The 24,584-nt window shown below is 35.2% G+C and overlaps 1 protein-coding gene across 5 annotated transcripts in view; it reads left to right on the top strand.

Moving 5' to 3' along the window:
* The window catches only part of NR2C2 (nuclear receptor subfamily 2 group C member 2), a 45,756-nt gene that overhangs the window by 1,098 nt on the left and 20,074 nt on the right, over positions 1-24,584 (top strand). For 2 of the 5 annotated variants that reach the window (XM_084292584.1, XM_084292582.1), the window contains exons 2-8: positions 13,842-13,952; positions 16,726-16,926; positions 18,257-18,359; positions 19,436-19,615; positions 21,777-21,924; positions 23,518-23,611; positions 24,028-24,161. In XM_084292584.1, coding sequence (XP_084148710.1) covers positions 13,881-13,952; positions 16,726-16,926; positions 18,257-18,359; positions 19,436-19,615; positions 21,777-21,924; positions 23,518-23,611; positions 24,028-24,161 — 932 coding nt within the window. In that variant the 5' untranslated portion in view covers positions 13,842-13,880. Of the gene's footprint in view, positions 1-2,478; positions 2,563-3,847; positions 3,948-13,841; positions 13,953-14,572; positions 14,643-16,725; positions 16,927-18,256; positions 18,360-19,435; positions 19,616-21,776; positions 21,925-23,517; positions 23,612-24,027; positions 24,162-24,584 lie in introns of those variants that run through there. The other 3 variants (XM_084292580.1, XM_084292581.1, XM_084292583.1) reach the window with 3 other exon arrangements.

Below are 24,584 nucleotides of genomic sequence, written 5' to 3'. Positions count from 1 at the left end.
CTCGGACGGGGCAGCGGGCGGGGCGGGGCGGGGCCGGCGGCCGCGGGGCACGGCGGCCAATGGGCGCCGCGGGGGGCTGCGCGCGGGCCCGCCCCGGGCCCGGACACGGCCACGGTCGCCGCAGGGCTCGGCCGCCGGCCCCGGCGTGCCCCGTGTCGCGGGGCCCCTGCCGCCTCCCGCCGCCTTCCTGGCAGCGGACCGCGGGGGCCGGGCAGAGCCTCGGCTGCCCGCCCTCCTCTCCTCCGTCCCGCTGAGGAGCCGCCTGCTGCCCGGCCCGGCCGCGGGAGGCGTGCGGGGCGCAGAGGCAGCGTCGCTGGGCCATGAGCGCAGACGGCAGCGCGGCGGGGCTCGGCTCCAGCCGTCCTGGTGCGGTCCCGCCTAGAAAGCGTTCAGACGGAGCGTGTGACTTTCCTCTGAGGTTTCCCTGCAATTTAAGGGGAGAGATGGTTTTGCACGGTATTTTGTGCGGTGGGTCATCTGCGTGTACCGCAGTTGGCTGCCGCCCTGTTACATTGGAAAGGTTCTCCAGGTGGTCCAGCTGCCTCCCTGCTGTTATATCCTACTTCTTTTATTGGTTTGTTTGGAGGACTTTTTTTAATGAAGTCTGCTGCTCAGGGGCTTTGCTAATGAAGCAGATTTTGCTTCTTATGTCACTCTGAAAGTCAGCGTTCTGAACGCTGGCGTGTCGGTCTGGTCTGTGAGCTTCCAACTGCATTTGATCTGATTGCCTCAACTTACTGTTGTCTTGGGAAGGTAAAAAGTGAAAAAAACTTTGGATAACAGCACCACCAGCAAATTTGTTAGAGACTTACCACAGCAAAGGTATCATTGAGGCTTAAAAAGGTACTCTTACAAACAAAATATCTTATCTTCAGGGTTTTTTTTAATCTTAAAGCGCTGAGAAAAAAACATGTTATGAGCACATATTTATTTTTCATGATGAACTTAAAAATGAGAAAACAATGAGAGAGAATTAATTAGAGAACACCTTGAGAAACTGTCCATCAGCTGCAATATTAAATAGGTCTGGTGGAAACGGTCCATAAACTTGCTATGCAGGCTGAACACTTTAAAAAAAAAGCTGTGTGGGAAACTAGCATATCTGTGATTTCCACAGAGGATGTCTCAATTTTGGTTATGCATTGTTACAAATGTGTTACAAATGATCTTCCGTTGATGTATACATGTTATTTACATGTTTAATTTACCATAATAAGATTTAATCTTTTTAACTTAACAAATGTTGACATCTTCAACAATGTTAGCTTTGTAAAAAATTGAGTTTGGAGAGGGGTATATGGTGCTGGGGACATGAATGCATTTTCCTATTATGTGTTTTGCTACTGATAGTAGTATTTATTTTTAATTTTACGTGAAATGGTTGCCTTGCAAGTATCAGCAGAAAGTTTTCAATGAAACGTTGTATGTGCTGGTATTCAGGAATGTGTTTTTGTTACCGATGCTTGGGTCATGATCTGAACTCTGTAACAAGCAAGTCACAATTCAAAACCCACTGCATGAATTTGAAGCCTTAATTAAATTTACCCTTGGGGAGGCACAGCACTCTTTTTTTTTTTTTTTTTTTAAACCCCTGAAGAGCATAAACCTCAAGGTACAGACACTTGAAGTAGTATAAAGCAATTCAGTAGTATTTTCCCCTCAGAGTTACAGTACTATTACATTATAATTACAATGTATTTTCCATTATCTGTTATTACTTTTTAGATGGGATAGCCTGTTTCTTGCACAATGCAGGATGTCTGTAGGAATATGGGTGATCATGGCACTTTGATGGATTGACTTAATAAAAATTTGATCAAGCACCATTCTCAGATTGTTCTTTCCTAGTTCAGGGAATGGCTTAGTGGTGGACTTTAGTACTAGGTTGAAAGTTGGACTAGATGGTCTTAGAGATTTTTTCTAACCAGAAAGATTCTGTGGATACATATGAGTAGACTTAGGGCGCTCTAATGATGCTGTATTGTGCACCGTATCTGAAGAGATGTGAAGAGCGTGCTATTGGAGTTAATGACTTTTGTAGGGCATAGTCAGAAGCCATTTTAACTATAAGGTTTCTCTTCTTTGAATTCAGGCCAGCTCCTTAAAAAGTCCGTATTTCACAAACTGCATCAGTAGTTGACAATCAAATCAGTCCTTTCTAATTTATGAAGTTAGTATCTCTTACTTGCTGCTTAAATTAAGAGAAAATATATATGACAGGCTTTATAAAGTAAAAGAATGACTATGTGCCTATAATAGTAGAACATAGCTTTCTGAATACTATGACTCCTACATGCGTGCACTGTGCGTATATATGTGCGTACACACGCGTTCACACATCCAGGGCATATCTTCTTATTTGTCAGATAAATTGAGCAGTATTGTAAGTTCTTAAGTCATATCAGGGATTTCTTTAGTAGTAAGGAAAAGCCCTAACATTTGTGCCTGATGGAAGTTGCTGGCATCTTTTTCAAACAGGTTCTCTAATGATCTTGCTTCGCCATGGCAACCAATATGGAGGTGCTGGCTCAGCAGGTAGTGGAAGCTCAGCAGGTGGCTGAGGTGAGTGACAGATGATACCACTATGTAAGATTGTTGTTGCTGTTTACAGCTTATCATAATTGGAACAGGAAATCCCTATAGAGCAGTACTGCAACACAATGGGCAACAAACAAACTAGTGCAACCCATACGTGGTTTGTTTACAGTATATTGTTCTGGTGGCCTCCATAGTAGGAGTGCACGTAGAAAGTTCACCGTGAGCTGTAGAGAAACGTGTCTGTAATACGGAGTTGTGTGTTTTGTTTTGTTTTAATATATATTTTTTTTCTGGTGATATGATAATGAATTTAATCATTTTAGCCATGAAAAATTTCTGCTCATCTCTTGAGTTGCCATCTAAATCTGGAACAATGTTTGAAGATACCTGTTTTACTTATGTACTATACTGAATTTACAATAGGGTGATTAATTTAAATCAGGCTTTATATTTTGCGTCTACATATATGAAATACAAGCATTAAAATCTACTCAGTGATATAGTGATGTCTTAATGTATAATCATTGAAGCTTGGATGTTCAACAGCTAATATGTTTAAACTGACTCACAAACACTCAAACTACATATGGCCATAGAATATAAATAATTTCTCTTTCAGTTTGCAAACTTTAATCAAATAAACTAGGTTTTTGTTGCTTAAAGTTATTTGGTTTAATGTATTTGGTTTAATATCTTTCAAATGTACTATGGTTTAATCATATGATTTTATAATTATGGGATTTCATAAATAATGAAGGGCAAGTAGGCTAAGAGTCTTCTGTAGATAAGCCCATATCTTAGACATTTTGTTGGATTTTTGACTAATTGAACTAAGGTTATACCTTAATATTAAAAAACCAACAACCTTCAGTTCGAGAAGCAGCTCTGTGTAATAAATGTGTCATTGGATTTTCAGAAATGGATTACAAATTCTTATTTACAGCATTTTTTTTAATGTTGGTTCTTTTAAAGTATATCATGACAATGATTGTACTATAATGTGGAAAATGGACTATGGAGTATGATGGAAGTAAGACCAAAGGAGTAGTTTCAAAAAAACTAAAATTTCACATACTGAAACTGACAAGTGATTTTTTCATTCAAATTTTCTATATCAGATATCAATATAAAATATAAATTTTCTATATCAGATATCAATATCAATAATTAAAAAAAACTCCTCCAAAACAACTTGGAAATAAAAATATGTAATGGAAACCCTGCAAACCGTATAGTATTTTCATAGAATTTGAGGTCTATACTCACATCTAAGGCACATAAAATGTGACATTTGTAATTCCTCGTGCAGGAAATGCACCGTGGTAACATAGTGTGATGGTTGTATCTTGCCACTGGAGAGATCGCTTCATCCCAAGAATTTATGAAGCTCTGTGATTTCTTCCTGGCCGGTGGGTAAATAGAGGGCTTCATCTCTTTATAGTATTCGCCTCCTCCTTAAATTATACACTTGTCTGCTGCATAACCCCATGAAAACTAGTTTTCATGGAAAAAGATTTGCAAACAGCAGTGTCTCATTAAGAGTTAATTGATGTTACCTTTAAACTTTGAACCATTTTTTTTTTTGAATGGTTGGGTGTCTGCAGTCAGATACAGGTTTTAACACAGATAAAGACGTTACTAATTTTCTTAAAGTATGCTATAATACTGTACTCACTGTCAGAGAAAATGTAGTGTAAAGCTCGACAGTTGCTTTAAATGAGAGGCTTTTTTGAAATACTACTTTTTTATCAGGGAAAATTAAATGGAAGGGAAGTTATTAATCGTGTATTGAATTTTAGCTTATGAATGTTGAGAGACAAGTTGTGAACAGGGTAACTTAATGCAGATATTGGCATGTTCAACTATCTCCGTGTCAGTTTTTCAACATAATTGCCACATTTGTATTGCATGAGTTTATTGAAAACTTTGATGCCTAGCACCACCTTGGACTGTTGTGCAAGTAGGCCATTTTTTTCTTGAGTAAGAGTTCATCAAGTTTGTTTTCAGTGATACTGTGGCTGTATCACTGGAGTGAACTGAGTATTCTCCACTATTTGCATTTTTTACTGATTCTTGTTTTAAGGGCTTTCTAAAATTGTCCTTTTAATGGTTCTACTGCTTTTGCTTTCTTTATAGCAGTGTTGCTGCTTGCATTTTTTCAGCTGTGTATTTCTGAAGAGATTGGATAAGAGTGTTTCATTTTTTGTGTCTGCAGTTGACTATACTTCTTGTTTGTGAGATTGGAGGACAGAAAGCAGCTATAGGGAATTGTGAGGGAATTTCAGCTATTTTTCTTCATCTTCAGTTGCTTTTGAAAAGCATAAAAAATAGTTCAGTCTTAATTCAAAATAAGTAATGCCACTTTTATCAAGTATTTAGTACTGTCACTATGCAATATAGCAGTGGCCCAGGTTCAGTCCCAGCACCTACTCAGGTTTAGTTTTCTTATTGTTTAAGGAAAATGTATTCTGTTATGGACGTGTATTATCTGTGTGGCACCTTAGTTTTAACATGAAGTGTTCAGGTAGAGCTGTCACTACAGGAGGGAATAAGGTCTTCCAACATCAGTTCTGATGTGACCAGGAAGAACTTTTAATAGTAGCCAGAGCTGTCCCTTTTCTGTTCCATTGCATCCTTCTCTTTCCCTGCTAGAGGCTATAGGGGGAGAATCACAGGAGTTGGATATCTTGAGCCTTGTGCTTACTAGGCGCTTATTTAGGCTGGCTGCATTGCTGGAGGATTTTGGTTTGTTTCCCCAGTGCCCTGAAAAGAACTTATCAAAACCTTGGGCCTTTCTGAAAATACCTTTTGCAATGGCACTAAAAAAATACTGGTTATCTTTGTCACATATTCTCTTCAGATGTCTGATGTGATGAAAAGTGAGAGTAGAAATGCTGCCAATCTGACTGTTTTTCACTGTGTTGTAAGAGTCAGTAAAGTGCAAAAGAAGGCCATTTATTTTCAATATCTTATTGTTACCAGTAGCCATATTCTCGTTTTGGATGAATTTTTTCAAAGTGGAGTTTTGATGCTGAATGCTCTCAAATCATTCAAATACAATTCACTGTTGATCGTTAAGACCTAGCCATACTCAGTCAGCCTGAGAGGTATCTCACACAAAGTACATATTGGAGAAAGGAGATTCTACATACCTTACACAGCTTGGCAGCCTCTGAATTCAAGATGTTACCAGATGTGATAATTTCTGGTGTAATATAGGTCAGCCAGGCATTTATGTCAGATGTAGTCTGAGGATTTTTTGTGATGCAGATGAACCAAGAATTACAGCTTTTTCCATGACCTTTGACTTAAAATGTCTTGTACAAGATATTGCAGCAGAATCCTGTTAGGGCAGTAAAACTATGGACGATCTTTTTCTGAATCTGAATTTATCTGCCATTCTACAAAGGGTCCAGGTGGTCAGCACAGTTCATTCCAAAGAGTATCACTGGAACTTTCAGAAGATACAGATATTTTTCACGTTTGTGAAACAAATATTATTTTCCAGGCAGCACATATGCTTTTCATGAAGGCCTATTAGCTTAGTAGCTAAAGATGTTCATTAGGAAAAATATTTATAGAAAAAAGTCTTTCTGATATAATTTGAGATGTAGCAGTTTTTTTATGCTGTAAAAATTGGTACAGTATTTTTCATTGAAATTCTTTTTAACTTTAATGGGATAAAATTTGTAAAAAGTTTCAGTTTCAGGGCACTGTTGAACATATTTGGTTTGCAGTTGCTTTAACAATGCCTTAATTTCTGTTTTCTTTTCTATAATACTAATAATACATGTAGTACCTCTGCAATTGTTTTCTACTTAGTGATACCTGACTAGTGCATTCAGGCAATACACTCACTTTGATTTTTAATAGCATGATTATAGGTAATGTTCTTCTATTTAAGTTAGAAAAACTAGAGGCTTTAGTGAAATTATGAATTCAAAAATTCCTCCAGTCTCTGGCCTATTGATTTATTCCCTTGATATATTTGTCAGATAATTCCTTCATTATCAATTTTGATAGTAGGGGAATAAGCTATTTAATAAAAAAAAAAAAAAAAAAAGCTGTCCTTAGTAACTAAATTTTCAATAGGCATGTGTTTGAGCATATCTACATGTGCATGTAAAGAAAACACTATTGGCAGGTCAGTTTAGTAAATTAGTAAACAATTTAATTGAAAGGCTGTGAAGAAATCTTCATTATTTCAAAGAACAACAATCAAGAAATTTCTGGAGAACCTTCATTTCAAAGTACTGTTTTTACACAAACACAGGCAGATATCCAAAATGCAATATAATACGATTGCAACTAAAATGTAGAGTTAGTTACTTTTCTAAAAAAAAAAAAAAAAGTTAGGAAAAATATAAATATATACTTTACGTATGCAATTATATTTATATAAAATGACAATAAATGAGTAGAACAGAAGTAGCCTAATTTAATTTTGCCAGCCCTAGAAATGCACATATTTGTCAAATACTTGTTTTTCAGCTTCATGATGCAAGATAGTGGATATATACATTTCTAAGTATATGTTTTTTGTTTCCTGAAATTTATGTAGATCATCTGTTGCATTTAATGCAAATCATTAATGAATTTCCAAACACTTCAGCCTGTGAAATTATCGCTAGTGAAACTTAGTAGTTTGAGAGCCTAGGTGAATGAAGTCCTCTCCTGATTGGTCCAAATCAGACAATTCTCCATGCCTTGCCACTTTTCTTCCACTTCAGCTCCATCTTCCCGTAGTGTACACTTGGCATGATTTGTGAAGTTCTCTTCTCCCATTCTGCCTACTTTGTATCTAGCTGCTGTGTGGGTACTAAAATTGAAGTATTGGTTGTGTCCTCATGAACTTCTAAGGGAATCACATGCATAGATCAGCATGAAATGTTTTTAATCAATACCAGATAGGATTGGTTAGTGCAGTGAATCTGAAAACTGCTTACATAGACATCAAGTTGTCTTAAGTCCTAAAATTACATTTAATAGTGATGGCTACTTATCTTTTTTGCTCCATCCAGTTGATACAGATCGAATTCCATAATCTCTCTGCACGGTAGCAAAAATTCCAGTACAAGATAGGTCCTGGTCTTCTGCAGATGCATTCAGGAGGTACTAATGACATTTCCAATAAGTGAAATACATACAAGAACAAAAGTTAGGTCATAAGCAGAAGGATAGATATCTAAATTCAATTCTGAGTAGTTTTACTGTGAAAATTACAATTTACAATAATTTCAGAATCTTCTTAAGAGTCCCACTACTGTATTAAGCATAACATGATTAATATTAAACATGATCCAGTACTTAAAGGGTGGCTACAAAGAGGATGGAGGTTTTCTCTTCATAAGAACCAATGTGGAGAAGACATGTGGCAGTGAGTACAAGATGTACCAGATGAGACTTTGTCTTGGTGTAAGATTTTTTTTTATTTTTTTTTTTTTTCCCCCCGTTAGAACAGACGATCACTGGAACAAACTCCCTTGGGATGTAATAGAAACGCCATCACTGGAGGTTTTAAAGATGCAGGTCAAGAGGGTGCTGGATTAGACTCTCTTTTCCTATGAAAGGTTGGACATGATGATCTTTTGAGGTCCCTTCCAACATAGGCTGTTCTGTTATTCTTTGATAATAAACTCTTTAATAATATACTCCTGCAATATTGTTCTATAACAATGTTTCTGCTGATATGTTAGAAACTCTAAAGATACGAAATAATAATTCTGCTTTACTATGGATGTTTATTACAGTAGCATATTTGATGTCATATAAAAATGAATGAAATTATTTCTATTATATCTGTGCAGGAGATAATGCTTAAAGTATTTTTTATTTTTTTTGATGGAACTAAAAATCTAACCCCAAATGACCTAAAAATCTAATGTTTCTCATAGTTAAATATGCATGTTGTGTATGTATTTTTGCTCAAGTTTTTGAGGTTTCCCAGGTCAGATACTCAGTACATTACAGGACACTATATAGCTGGTTGGTTTTATATTTTAATTCAGATTTCAATCACTCTGCTAACTTTTCTTTCAATTCAAAAAACAAGCAACTTAGAGTCTTTTGATTTTTCTTATGTGTTTTTTATAATTTCTGCTTAAGTCTTACAAAGATTCCACCTTTGCAATGCAGCTGTTCTGAACTTCAGAGGTGGGAAATATATTTCTGAGCAGAGGGTTATGTAGTGATAGAACATTATTATATTCAGGATTCAATTTTTGTTCCAGCAAAGACAGCTGCAAATAAGGTATTATAATCCTCTTTCTTGAAAGGCAAATAAAAATCTAGTGTTACGTGGTTATTAAGTATGGGGTCAGATATTTAGCACAAGAATAATAAAACTATAATTTCAGTGGATGTTCTTACATGTTTAAGATTTCACGTATAATAGTTTCCCCCGCACTACATAACAATTAGTTGACCTGACATTTTAAGTTGTATCTGTGCTGTAAATGCAATGCTGTAGTTACAGTGATTATTCACAGTTACTATTTTTAGGTAAATGTACAGTAAATAACTGTTTTCTATCAAGTAAAGAGCCTGTTTTCAATAGTGAGAACATTTTGGAGCTAAGTTTGGGAGTCCACACATAAGACTTGCTAATGGAAATTCACTGTATTCAAGCTTACTTCCAAAAAAAAATCAAAAAAAAAAAAAAAAAAAAAAAGTACAGTCATTTTTGCCAGAAGTTCAGGTAGCATAACTTAAAATTCCCATTTCTAAAAATTTCAAAATACTTTTTTTTTGTTTTCATTCGTCAGTCATCATTGCACCTTCATCCGAATGTTTTGTGATAGAAATTAATCTGAAAAAATCACTTGGGCATAACAAACTTACTGCATTAATTCTTAAATGTAGCAAGACTGATCATGCTACTTCATATTTATGGGGTCTGGACAAGTTCAGAGTGGCCTACACTCCTTTAAATACATTGGGTTAATAAACTTTAAGGCTAAAGATGCTCCAAAGGAACCGTGGTGGATTTTCCTTTTAAATTTTGCCAATTTGAAAATAAAGATGCAGACAAGCTCTTTTCTCAAATTTCATTTAAGAAATATTCAGAGTGCAGGTTGAGGAGCTTAAGAAAGGAGGTGGGAAGCTTGATAACCTGGGAATACCTATCTTCCCCAGATGAAATGAATATTATTATTAGACAGACTCCTTCTGCAGCTGGCAAAACAGCAGGAACACGTCGATTCTGCTTCCTTGGTTACAGGGAATGATAGTGCACTTGACCTTCAGAGGAGCAGGGTCATAGAGAGGGCATTTTAAAACAATTCTGGTTGCTTTCTTTTATTGGAATCCTCATTAATAGAGGCTGGAGGCAGGTATCTGTGATCTCACTAAAAGTGACTTCAGCATTTCTTTTGGATTGATTTGACCTCAGAGGTTTATTGAGGGAAAAATGTAAATAAGTCTGCAGGAAGGATTTGACACTGTAAGTACTAGAGTCTGTAGAGTGTATAGCTAGGGAGCTTCAGGAAGCAAACAATATTAAATATACTAAAACTTACTATTTTTCCCTGTCTTTTAACATATGTGTATTTTGATATTTTTTTTTTAGTGTAGTGAGATTAGGGTCTTTTGAGGTATCTTTTACGTTATGTGAATTTTCTGTCTCTAAGCCACCGTATTAGTTGTTACTTTTAAATTATTTTTGATAAGCCTGTGTAAAGTGCACCAAAGTTTCCTATGAAATAAGGGTGACTTTGTTTCTTTCATTATCTTATGAAAGACTTCCAGTCATAAAGAAAAGAAAGTGTATTTAATTTTTAGAAACGTATTCTAAAATTACAAAAATGTACTGTTGCTGACTTTGGAGGATTATGTTTTTGTATATACAACTTCCACAGTGGCTGCTTTAAACAAGTAATAGAGATTTTTCATGGTGTGGTGTTTCTTTTGAACAACACATTAGCATAGTCAGTGTTATTAAGTTCACTTACAGGATTACACATATGATACAAGTCTAACAAGTGTTGCATGTTTTTGGACTACTGTTGCTTTATTCTATTTTTTTTTTCTTTTTTACTTAGTCAAATTTGTTGCAATTGAATGGGTAGGACTATAATAAATCATCAGAAGTTTATCCTTTCCTGTCCTTTATGGGTGTATGACAATGCAATGTAGAAATTCAGCTGGCAAACAAAATTGCAGAAGAATTTTTTTTCTCTTGTAATTATGTATTTCAAAAAATATGTTCCCTCTTTGCATTTGACTTTCTACTACGGTTCTTGTTCTGCTGTCAGTCAATGGCTTAAGTATTCAGTCTTGAAGAAAATAAACTTGAGATTTTCAGCAGCCAGAAATTTAAAACTGCTCTTCTTTCACTGTATTAAGTAGGCAAGCCTGAAGAATAAAGTTCTGTGTTTCAGGGTCCTTCTCCATCCTGAGTATGTATGGGGATGTTAATAAGAGTATAAAATTATATGTGCAAACTGAAACCTTTATTTATAGAAACATTCTTCATTGTGCACCATATCTTCTCAGACAAGTTTTTGGGTAACATATTTTCCATTTTTCAGTTTAATAATTATATTCTTGACTATTTAAACATGAAAATGACATATTGGCAGTTGGTCTCAAACTTATGGAACTTCATAGAGAACTCAGTGCTGGACTTAAGATAGCTGAGTAGTCATAGAATGAGGATGAGAAATAATATGTATATTCAAGGAGACTGTCAAAAAAAAAAAAAAACAAAAACAAAAACCACCCTTTATATGAGAATGTAGTCCATACTATTAAAATAGAGATTTTTTTTTGTACTGACGTAGTACTTAGAGCCATAGCTGTATACCAGGACCTTTTTGCAGCAAGTATATTACAAACCCAGAAAAAAGAATTAGCTTTTCAGTCCCCAAACATTTACAGAATTTCATTGTAGTTACCATGTGTATATATAGGAATTATTTTTATAAGTTGCTACAAATCCTTGTACAACATGGGAATACAGATCTGTTTCAAAGCTCCCAGCAATTTGTTGTGCAAGGTTCAAAGGTGCTTCTAAAAAGGCTAAGGAACCTATAATTGAAGGTGAAACAATCTTCCTGCTCTAATTTAGACCTTTTAAAGAGTTCATAGTTTCGATAATAACATGGCATGAAAGATAAAGAGGCTGTTGTTCAAATGTGTACAGCTTCATTAAAAGTCTTGTCTATTTTAAAATTGTTTCCCCAAAGAGATTGTGCAGTAAGTTTTCCTTTCTGTCCAAACAGGTTTTTATTTCCTTAAATTCATTGTAAATTATATCTTTGTATATTAAACAGGAAATAACTAAATTGATACTAACTTGTTGTCCACCAGTACAAGTTTTGATAAGTCATTCCAAGGGTATTTGAAAAAAGAGGATTTAATTTAAAAAAAAAAAAAAAAAAAAAAACTTGTGAGCACTGCAGATAGTAATGACTTTTGATACTCTCAAATTCCTTTATAGAATGTAACAATTATTGTAATCAGTCATATACTAAAACTATATCCTGCAGATACTGTGGGACAGTGTAAATGTGTATTTAGGAGGTATTCATGAAAACATAAACTGAATGAAATTGCAATTACAATTGCAATTTTAATTTACAAATATTGTGAGTTACAGAATTTACAATATGAAATTCCCAAAATTCTGAAATCATAAAAATGTAAAATCTGTTAAAATGTAAATAAGTTTTATTTAGCATACAAATCTAAGTTTCTAATTCATTGAGATTATAGAACATTTTTCCAAAGAATTTTTGGCCTATTCATCTTGCTTTCAAGTAAGTAATTATGGCTTAAATTGAGTGTAGAAGAAATCAGGAGTGCCGTATTCTGCTCTTTTATATAGAGTACATCACTGCAGAGTCTTATGCCCATTCAAATGGAATATCTGTATAAATTTATATCGTAACAATTCATGATAGTTTTTATTCAGATATGTTGCACTTGTAAAATCTGCTGTTGGCAATCTTCAAAAATTGATGTGTTTTTCCTCTGCATTTTATATAATAACTTTCAATTAAGAACGTGACTGAAAAAATATCCATCTCATACTGTTGTCTATGGTGAACATTTATTTACTGTTTAGAATTATATTACTTGCCCTTTCCTGCAGCCTGTCACAGCAAAATAGTACTCTTGTGCATACTGTTACTGAAATATTTTTGTAACGTTTCTGAAAATATTGGTGAATGTGTGCAGTGTATGGCTTTAGAACAAAATTATCTTTTGTTTTGAATTTTCTCACAAGAATTAAAGTATTGATCAACATTTTAGATTATTGACTTGCAAAACGCACCAGGAAAGCAGAGCTTTCATAATGTCACACTAGTGAAATTCTCACTAGAATGATAAGTTACCTACATATGCCTCAATACATGCTAAATATTTTGGTGATCTGTTGAACTGTGTGTTCCAAAAAAAAGTTGCACCACTATGAAGTAGAAAAGCAGAACAAGTTGGAAAAAGAAAACAGGAAACAGTATGAGCACACTTAACAAGTGGAATTATATTAAATGAATAATTATAAATATTATATAAAACAAATATAACCAGCCATCTTTAAATTTATCTTTTTACCTTAAAAATAATATATTGTTAATATTCTTGCTTTTACTTGGAAAATGAAGTGACTGTTGTGCAAGTGGGCTGTAAAGACACTGTGCTTTCAGAGAACTTTATAGATAAGGTAAGATCAGAGACATAAAAACTAAATGCTAGTTTGGTCAGATGGAAGGCATGTGCAGATTCCAGCAGAATCCGCATATCTACTGACCCATATATGTACTTAGGATTGAGGGCGTTTTTATTTAGGGGCTTAAAGAAAGCTTTACTAAATTTGGGCTACCTGAAAATTCAAAAGATGGTTCATAAAATACTTTAAAAAAGAATTGAAGGGTGAAATATTTCACATGACACATTGAGTGTACGGTGTGTTTTGTTTTTACACAAGAAAAAAAAAATGGAAGTTGAAAAAAGTGTATTCCTGCATTTCAGTAAACTGAAGAACCACATGGTTTAATTACATTTTCTTTGGTTGTGAAAAATAATAGTTATCCAGTGATTTGAGGTGTTTGTCTTTTTTTTTTTTTTTTTTTTTTTTGGGGGGGGGGCGGGCAGGGGGAAGGGGATTGGTCATCTATCAGATTCATTCTAGTCCCAAAGAAAACAATATTCTTATAATTCATTGAAAACTAACTCAAATTGGTTTAGTGACTGTAACCTTTTCAGTAAATACAAATTGCATGCTAGGGCCATCCGCTGTTTAGTAAATAAGTATCTGTGTTTTAAAATGTTTAAATCAGAATTCTCTGTGTTATGTACAGGTGCAGACTGTTCAGACTTCACTATCTGAATCTCCAGTGATGACCAGCCCTTCCCAACGTATCCAGATTATTTCCACGGACTCTTCTGTAGGTTCACCACAACGCATTCAGGTAAAAATCTGTTGATTATGTGGCAAACTGTTATAACTTTTTTTTTTCCTCTTCCTGCTCTCGATTTATACAAAAGCATACTAAAGTCTATGGAAGATTTCTTTTAAGTTTTGTATGAACAGATCATTTTTATTGCAAATGAAACTTTCTCCTGAAGTATAGTTTAGTGATGACTAGTTGGCTGTATGTTATAATTGAATTGATAATGTAGCCAGTGAGGAATATTTGCAGAATTTAAACTTAGCCTGCATGTGTAAGTTGCCTGAGCTCTAACCATAGCAAATGGGCAGACGTTGTCAACAGACAGCTCAGAACACCTGAGATAATCTCTAAAAGCATTCTTCTCTCTCCGTTGCATGTTTAAAAAGAGCCAGTGGGAGACTCGCCTATTTAGGCTGAAATTAGTCTTGAGGATACTACGCAGTGGATTGTCATTACTGGTATCTAATATAAAGATGTATGTAGTGACAAATAATATGAAAATTGTTAGGTATTAATGTTACAAGAGTGTTACAGTACTGATCTTCTTGTCCTCTTCCACCTTGTTCTGTGCCAGTACAATATTCCACTGTACTTTTGCCAGAGGTGATGCTGGAGAAGAGGATCTTGTACTTCAGGGCATTTGGAATGGTCCTGGCAATGCAGCCTCTGTCACAGGATGGACTGTCCTTGAGATATGTTTTGATCAGGGTGGGTGGTACTTGGTCATTGTGATCCAGGAGAACCCTGCCCCCGTGAACAGCCCTGAAAACTTCTTTTTAAATGACATTATCATTTTACTTAATGGTATCATGATGTAATTTTTTTCACTAATATTCTTCAAAGACTCAAATTGTAGCATTTATAACGACGTACTTTTTTTTTAAAGAACATAAAAATCACCCATTTCTTATTCAGTCATTACTATCAATGCTTGTCTGATATGTGAAAAGTTACAAAGTTGTCTCTGATTTTTCTTTATAGCTAGCACCAATGAGATGTTCTTCAGTTATCAACATATTTAGCTATGTGTTTTAACTAAGATGTATTCCTTTAAAATATGAACAAAAGGTGGAATCAGGCAGCCTTATTGTTTCATATACTGATTCTCAAGCTTCCGCTATGATGGAAGTTTTCCATTTTTGATTCAGTTGTCTGGTAACATAATCTCTATTTTGTCTGGTAGAGTAACCAAATCAATATTTACCTGCTATTTCATTGCAAGGTAAATGTTCTCACAATATGTGTAACTGAAGCATACTGCATATTTCATCATTCATAAGGTAGGCAACTTTTGTTCAATTGTGCAAAAAAAATCTACCTCCTTATATCGTTGATATTTCTGGAAAAAACAGTTAGAGGAAGGAGAGTAGTAGGAAGAGAAAAGCGTTCCTGCTTCCTTAAAACATATCTACAGGCACTATAATAGTGTCAGTCATAAGCTGAGATTAGATTTCAGACTGGTTCCATTCACTAAGATCTATATGAAAGTGATGGTGGCTGAGAAAAACATGTCAGGGAAAACTCTCAGAGGGTTTAAGAACTTAATTTAACAACACTGGGATTGGGGATTGATGAGTTTTCCTTTTAAATTTTGAGCTTATTCAGAGCTTCTTGTTTGTTGAAGCGAACTGGATTGGAACTCATCCTCTTAAGCACTGAAACTTTTATGCAGATGAGACCAAAAATGGCTTATTCTGTTCTGTGAATATATGACTAATAAATCCTTACAAATGTGTCTCATCCAGAATTTAGTAGTAGGCTGGTTTAATCCCCAACTTTGAGTACCATCTACTTCCTACATGTTCTTTTTAGGTTTGTAATTACAAAATCCGAGGTGAGCCTTTCCTGAAGAGTTTCTGTAACATGGAAAAATCATCATCTCCATAACTTAATTCCTGCACTCATTGTGGCTTACTACTCTAATGTTGTCTTAAGGCATTCTAATTTAGTAAAACCATTAGCATATGTTTAGAATTCCTGTAAGGCTTTTTATACAAAAAGAACATGACAACTGATTTAAGAAGTCTAGTTAATCAAAATTTAGGAATGTAAATAAGTAAACAACTTTAAAAAAGTTATTGTGACACTTAATGCAGTCAATTTATTAGGAATGTCACGGTGTGTAAACTCTGAAATTTTTTTCAATAGTAATTATTACCCTGGCAGTAAGCTAAATACATAAATGTACTGTACCAAAATAGTTTATAGTCATGTGTATACAAAAGAAATTAAAATCTCAAGAATGTACCATTGTGATTTTTTTGTCAGCTGGAATAATTTATAATTTCATTATTTATATGAGGAAAATTCTATGATGCTGTCTCATTAGGCAGTGCGTAGCTTGGATATATGCCTGCCATTCATCAAGTGCAACGTGCTATGTATTCTCATTTTAGAGTTCTGAGAGAATCAGTAAGGAATACAGGGGTCCTTAACATTACATTTTGTTCTTATTCTGGTTGGGTTCCACTGTGTCTAATTCCTCTTGAACAGTTAAATGCAATTACAACATCTCTCCATCTCTCCTCATTTTTAACAGTATCAGTCTCATACTTTTCACAAGTCTGTTTAGTATTTTCCTTTTGTGTGGTAGGTATGTAAATACAGAAATATGATAGACATATGTTTTAGGTTTGGTTCTATTGTTTTGCGCTTATGTAGGTAGCTGTAATAACTTTGCACCGGTCTAATAAATTTACAAATATAAAATTAATAAATAACAAGGGCTATTATGAAATAGTATCATATAATTCTGAGACAGAACCATAAAATTCTTCAATATGTTTTACAGATTGTGACAGATCAGCAGACAGGTCAAAAAATCCAGATAGTGACAGCAGTGGACTCATCTGTGTCTCCAAAGCAACAGTTTATTTTAGCAAGTCCAGATGGAACTGGTACGGGAAAGGTGATATTGGCAGCACCTGAGACATCTAATGCCAAACAGCTTATCTTTACAACCACAGACAACATTGTGCCTGGTAGAATTCAGGTAAATATGGTAATTGAGATAAACCAGATTTGTCTATTTCAGTTACTAAGTTTTAGGTGCTTTAAGTATAGAATTGTTTTAAGAGACCGGCAATTGCAATAGTTTTCTAAAGATCTAATAACATGGATATGGAACATATGAGTTGTAGGCTTTTTTTATTCAATCCTAAATCTGCCTGTGTTCATGTTCCTCGTGCATTACATTGCATTCATCATTCCTTGTTGTGATTCTCATTAAAATTCTAACTACATAAAGACATGAGCAAATACTTAAGCTGAAGCTTATGAGAGGTGCCAGGATTTCAGGTGGTCTGATAGAGATTCACACATGCAGAGATGCAACTTAGCTTGGCAAACTTATGTTCATAATGCAGTACCAAAACATTGGAGTAGGAGTTCTTTGGAGCAGAAGCTGTCATTTGTTGTATTTGCCTGTGGGTCTTGAGCATAGTCCAGATCAGAGAGAGCTTTGCAAAACAAATTATGTAAACAATAGTCCATCTCTAGTGAAATTTGAGATTTTTTTCCTAGGATTCTTTTTTTTTTTTTAGGGGGAAAAAATTACCTGGACTGTATTGCTACTGTTAGAATAGAGAATATCATAGAATCGTTCTATATAGGGAGTATTTTACAGGGAGCAGTATCATTTTTACACAAATATTTGAAAAATTGTGCAAAAAGTCTTTTAAAATTTATTTTACAGTGCTACATGGTTTATCTATTGTTACAAATTAGATTTCATTTTTTTTAGTTTTATGTGAAGTGAGGCGTTTTGAACTGAAGTTTTGGGATTCAAGACCTTTGGAAGCCAACTCAGGATATTCTATGATTCTATGAAAACTGAGTTGGAAGGGACCCATAAGGATCATCAAGTCCATCTCTTAAGTTTTCTATAATGGATCTCTGTTTCAGGCTGTCCCCAGTAAACTATGTATTCCTATTAGCTAGAGAGAAGATAAATGGGGGAGCAGTGTATGGAATACAACAATTTTAGACATCTTTGGCTAAAATAGAGCAATTGTTTGACAGTAACTGCAAGAAGGGAATACTACTGTTGAGTGCACAAATGAAGAAACTTACTTCTCCTGAACAAAGTGGGAAGTTCAATTTGGAATTCATGTTTTGCTTTGGATGCTTTAACAGTCCCATTACTGACAGGAAAAGCTCTCCTTAACTTACATTTTATGCCACTTAATTTCATTCCACGTCTGTCATACTTCTCATATTCTTCACTGTTGATACACTGGTCTTCTGTACACAAAGCTTCTTGCTTTCAAGTCATCAGAAAATACTGGCTAATTACCTCTTTTTGTTCTGAAATTTTGTCTCAGATAGTGACAGACTCTGCTTCGGTAGAACGTTTACTGGGAAAAGCTGATGTTCAGCGGCCTCAGGTAGTAGAATATTGCGTGGTCTGCGGTGATAAAGCATCAGGTAAGGAAGCACAGGAAGCAGTATTCAAGATACCTGACTGAAAGGATTACTAGAATGAAGGGAAGAGGTTTCATGGCTTGCTTGTTTGTTTGTTTTTAAGACTGATTTTAGCCATGCTGTTGGTAAAAGCACTTGAGTCTAAATTGGAAAGAGGTAACATTATACTTTTGTATCTATACATACGGAGTATTTCAGCTCTGCTTGGAAGAATATTAATTTGTACTTCAAGTAGATTGTATGATGAATTGGCTCATGCTGAAAGAGAAAATGATTGCGTAGCTCCTAGTAACTGAGAGACCATTTGAAGCATGAATTCTGTTTCCCCAGAGCTGTAAAAAAGTCTAACTAATCCAAGAAAAAAAAAAACACTTCTCAGTGCTCTCTAACAAACTTAAGACTTCTTGGTAGTTTTTTGTTTTTCACAATCACAGAAAAAGGCAAGTAGATATCATGCAAATCCTTGGTGTTTCAGAACCGTGCAGTTTCAGGGACTACTAGATAAAATTTCTACATTATCCAAAAAAGAAGATTGTGCTTTCATGTTACAGAGAGAGTGAACCCCTCTTTCTTCTTTGTCTTCTTTTTTTATTGTTTTCAAGTGTTTGTGTAATTAAAATGATACCAGAATTGATGTGCACAGGAGTTTTGACTTAACATTGCATTTCAGATTTTATTCAGAAATTACTTATGTTCTGAATTTACTTAAATGTTTAGCATGTGTGTTCTTTTAATGTAACTTTAAACATGCAATACCCTTTGTATAGTTTGTATCCTATTACCTGTAACAGCAGATAGAATTGCATCTGTACTTGGTCAGAATGGGAGCTACCATTTCACAGGCCTCTTACTCAAATGTAGGCTTAGCCTTCCTCTCTTTTTTCCACTTACCAACCTAAAAGGCCTGATAATAGGTAAAAAAGAAACATCCCGTGAGACTGCAACAATGCTTTCACAGTCCAAAATGATGGCAAGAAAATGAACATAAAGGGTGACTTTTGCAATGATAAAGGCTAAGATAAATATTTTTATGTTAAAATGAGTAATTTCCATCTAATAACAATATATATGCTTCCTAGGTCGTCACTATGGTGCTGTCAGTTGTGAGGGATGCAAAGGCTTCTTTAAAAGGAGCGTGAGGAAGAATTTGACCTACAGTTGTCGTAGCAACCAGGATTGTATCATCAATAAACACCATCGGAATCGCTGCCAATTTTGTAGGCTTAAGAAATGTCTAGAGATGGGCATGAAAATGGAATGTGAGTGTTAAGTACTCAATGTGAGACTGTGCCTAACAAGTAAAAAATATGTGGCCTACCATTGCTTTTTAGTGTGTTTTCTCTATTTCATTCTGTTGCTTGGAAGAGACAGAACTCGACAGCTGTACATTTCACCTTTCTTTCCTCACTATTTTGCGTTTGAGGTGTAACACTGATTTGTTTTGAACAATATCTCATATTACTGCAGTTCTTGAGGAACCCAGTTAGATCCTCACTTAGAATGCATGTTACAAACAGTGTATGGTTATAGTAGAAAATATTTTAACATGCATCATATATGGACATGTATATGAGTCTAACATTACATGTTCAGAATAATGCTTTCCTACTGGTTTATTTTTCTCCCATTTTATCCAGTGATGGGAAGTGGTTGATGTACCCCTCCCCCCCCTTTTGTTTGTTTTCAGTATTAGTTTGATCATTTTTTGAACAGCATTATATTATGAGACATTGTATAAACTGTTATATTTTGAACAATATACTTTTCCTGTTTGCAGTACTCACTACAACTTCAGTGCTAGCATCTGTACACCTCTTTCAATGCATTTTCATTACAATTTATAGTACCCCCTGCTTCTGCACTCAGAATTTCACAAAGCCTATTCTGTTTTGTTTTGTGTTTTTGTTTTTTTTTTTCTGTGATAATTTTAAGGAGAATTTAAGGTGAAACAAATTATTTTTCTACTTTAATCTAGGCAAGATGAGTTCCATCCTCTGAGTTACTATGGAGGCAGAATTTTAATCTGTAAACAGAGAGATCTTTGTTGTATTTGCACTTTGGATCTCCAAAAGCATAGTTAGGATTCTTGTGTTGTGCACACTGTGCTGAGTGTAGTGGGTGACACTTGTGCTGGAGAGACTGCTACATTTCTAGAAGCTAAACCTTTCTTAGCTCAGTGTGGCTAGGATTCATGTTCACTAATTTTTCTGGGCACTGGGTCAGGTTTCTGATTAATACTCATATCCACCAAGCCAAGAAGATGGATGTACCTACTTAATAATTCTCTAAACTTCCCTGACACTTAACAATATTAGTAAAAATAAGATCAGGAAATAAATAACTTCCTGGTTATGAGGATACAGAGAAATGTATCTGTATTGTAGTGTTGCATTCAAAAGGGCTATACAGTATGGTAGAATTTTTTGTTTGTTAATAATGTTAATTTTGTAGAGTAGTAACTGCTGTATGATTAATTGGTAAAATGAATAACACAGAAATATTGTCTCCATTTATATTGTGCCTTATGTTTGCATAGTATTGTGAGAATTAGTACAACACTTTAAAAAAATATTTGTATTATTGCCATATTCTTTTATTAGTTTTATTATCCATTAGTTTTATTAACCATTATTTCAGGTGAAAAAAATGTATGCAATTCATTCATGTGCCAAACTATAGAGTGACCTACATGCCAGATATCTTTCTGTAATCTACTTAATACTAATATGGTGATATTTTAAATATGCACTTTTCACTTGCCTTATAATAGCAAAATTATTCGTACTATTTTTATTAGATAATTTACTGTGCTTTGGAGACTAAGCCTATTTTCTTCCAGTTTTCAACTTGAAATATTTTAAATTCTGTAAAGGTTAATTTTAGAAAACTGCTTCCTAATTGTCTGGAATGAGTGAATGAATGAGTCAATTGCACATCATGCAGAGACTCCTCACCCAGGGAATTAAGCTGCATCTCTCATAACGTTATGATTCAGGAGCTAACTTGCCTGTCTTGACTTTTTCTGGGTTCATTCTGAGTTTGTGTTGGTTTTTGTCATCTGGAGTATGACTGAGTCTTGCATTTAAGTATAGCTTTACCTGTAAAACAAGCGGTTTTTTTAAATGTATATTGCAGAATGCTCTGTCACTTTAAATACCAGTGAAATAGTAAGCTTTGCTTGTAGTTCAGTAAAACTTAAAGCAAATGATCAATCTGTGCCTTCCTTAGTTAAATGTACTTGGTCATGGGTATAGTAGAATTGGAAGCCATATTTCTTCAGTTGTCTTATTAAATTTCAGTTTCATGCTGAACTGACATACCACCATAATGATTTAAACATAAATTCTACTATGTGATTATTTTGGTAATATTCATATGAATTACTTTCTTTCAAATCTTCGTGTTTCTATCCTTCTGTAGCGGTTCAAAGTGAAAGAAAGCCTTTTGATGTGCAACGTGAAAAACCAACCAACTGTGCAGCTTCCACTGAAAAGATATATATCAGAAAAGACCTACGAAGCCCTTTAATAGCAACTCCAACGTTTGTGGCAGATAAAGATGGGGCACGGTGAGTAAATCAATATAAAACAAATCTTGTCTAAGGTTATTTATGCATTGCAGGCACAACTATTCTGTCTTCCCCTGTGCTCTAAAGCATTGGTCAAAAAGAGCTGTTTCACAGGCCATTGGTTTCCATTACCAAGATCAACGTATGCTCTGCTTCTCATCAAAGTTTTTGCCTGAGTACAGCTAGGTGGTTCTCAATTTAAGTACTGGCTGTTGCCCAGACAGACCAAAGCGCAAGTGGGGCACACATGTGATATGTAAATAACAAACACGTAGACCTACTGCATGATAGACTCATGTTGGCACTTTTTTGAAATCAAATCCACCAATAGCAGACTCAGCATTCACCTTCCTGAATACTGTAGCAGAAGAGGCTGCAGTGACTGCTGATACAGATCCGCAAAAAATGGTCTTAACAGTGTCAGCAAAAGAATAGTAGTTTCTTTTTGCTATATGGAAGATACTCCTAGATGGTTTTCATGCTCTCAATTCTCTCCATAGGCAATGTGTGTGGAAATGCATGATATTCTATCATATTCTTAATAAGTAGAGATAATTTTTCTTTCTGAATAAATTAGAACTCTATTTAAATACCACATTTTGAAAACTATCAGTCCAGTTAGTGAATGAATAGATGATAATCACCTAAAAGTACTGGATCTCTATATTCAGTTGGTTTGTGTGTATATTCTTTGTTGAACAAGTCAAACTGCAGTTAGGAGGGTTAAGCCATAAATTTCTTTAGCTGTTTCAGTGTTTCTTGTTTGCTAATCAGTTTGTTCATAAATACTGCTCATAGACACATCTGCTACCTCAAGATTTCCTTGTGCTGCAGATGGCTTTCCACACTATAAACGATATTATATTCATTAAGTGTGACCCTATTTATGTAGGACTCACATTTACATAAAGTATGATAATTTGCTTCCTGTGGTACTTAACAATGTTAGTGTCAAGGCCTGAACCAGTCATGCATTACTCATTTGTGTTGGGTTATGCAGAATTGGACTGTTGCAGAAGTAACAAATTTCTTATTACTGACTGCAAAGAGTTCCCACTGCCTCCCTTAATTAGATACAGCAGAGAGAAATTATGTTTGGTCAAAAAGACAGAAGAAAAGGCAGCAGAAGTTTTACGCAGAACTTTTGCATTACAAAATAGTTGTATAATAAATGTATTTCTTTGACTCAACTTTTTTTTTTTTATTTAGTGCTGTCCATCTAACTTGGAATGCACGGTTACGCCTTCTGCAACTCTAAGGCATAACTTTAGATCTGCTATGTGGTTTCTGAAGTTATGAGAAGACAACAGCTTTCATAAGACAGAATAAACCAGTGACAAAAGCATATGAGAGGATATCTCCTTTGGGAAGTTGTCACTGCTTTTGCACAGGAAATGAAAATGTGTTCCTGTCTTTCAAGCTACATTTTGGAAGCAGTTTCAGAAAGGCTAAAATTCTGATGAAAAATCCTGAGTTTCATTAAATTGCAAATTTAAAAATTTGTAATTGTTTTATTCTGACATGAGTTGTTACATATTTTTCTGATTAATACAAACCACTATTAACTGTCAGATGCCTTATGGTTTTCAACAGGTCAGCAGGTCTTCTTGATCCAGGAATGCTTGTGAATATTCAACAGCCTTTGATCAGGGATGATGGTACAGTCCTCCTGGCTGCTGACTCCAAGGTATGGGTGCTTTCAGTTAAGTTCTGAACATATCTACACATATAGATTATTTTAGCTGTGTACATAGATGCAAAGCATTCTTACCCTTGATAGGATAAGGTTGGGGTGAGTCTGAAGATCTGTAGGAATGCAGGTAATAAGCTGATCAACAGGGATGTGATTTCTTTTCACAGGCATATTTATGCCATAGCTATTCCCCACATGATATGCCAGAAGGGGTTAGGATTGATGATCACAGTAGGGTTTAAAGATCATTGTGAGTCAAATGTGATCCATTGTTCTTTCTGTAGGTGGTTCAAGGAAAGGAAAGGAAAAGTACATACGGAAGAAGAACACAAAGATTAAGAATGGGGGAAAATACATGTATGATATATCACCTATAATTCTTACCCACTAATACGGTTCTTCTTGTTTAGGCTGAGACAAGCCAGGGTGCTTTAGGAACACTAGCAAATGTTGTAACATCTCTTGCTAACCTCAGTGAGTCACTAAATAATGGAGATACTTCTGAAATTCAACAAGAAGAGCAATCTGCAAGTGAGATTACACGGTATGCATTTATATTTGCATCTTATTTAGCAGTTTGTATTCTGTATAGTGCACACTTAAGACTCATTCATCCATGTAGTTTGGCATTGTGACATCAAATACAGTAGAGATTGCCCAGTACTTTGAAATGCAAAACCAATTATTTGGAAATCCAAGCTTGGCTGTTGTCTTCAGCCTGTAGTCCTCTTGGGAAGAACTGTATCTTGTGTTATAACTGTAGTTATAATATGGCTAAACCAGATTTCATGCTAAGAAAAGTAATCATAGAATCATCTGCTTTGGAAAAGACCACCGAGTTCATGAAGTCCAGCCATCAGCCAGACCTACTGAGTCCCACCACTAAACCATGTCCCTCAGTGCCATGTTCATGCATCTCTTAAATATCTCTTCGGGGACAGGGACTCCACAACTTATGTAGGTAGCC

This window comes from Netta rufina (genome assembly GCF_964035555.1).
Source record: "Netta rufina genome assembly, chromosome: 10".
Classification (NCBI taxonomy): domain Eukaryota; kingdom Metazoa; phylum Chordata; class Aves; order Anseriformes; family Anatidae; genus Netta; species Netta rufina.
This window is presented reverse-complemented; position numbering and strand designations above follow the sequence as displayed.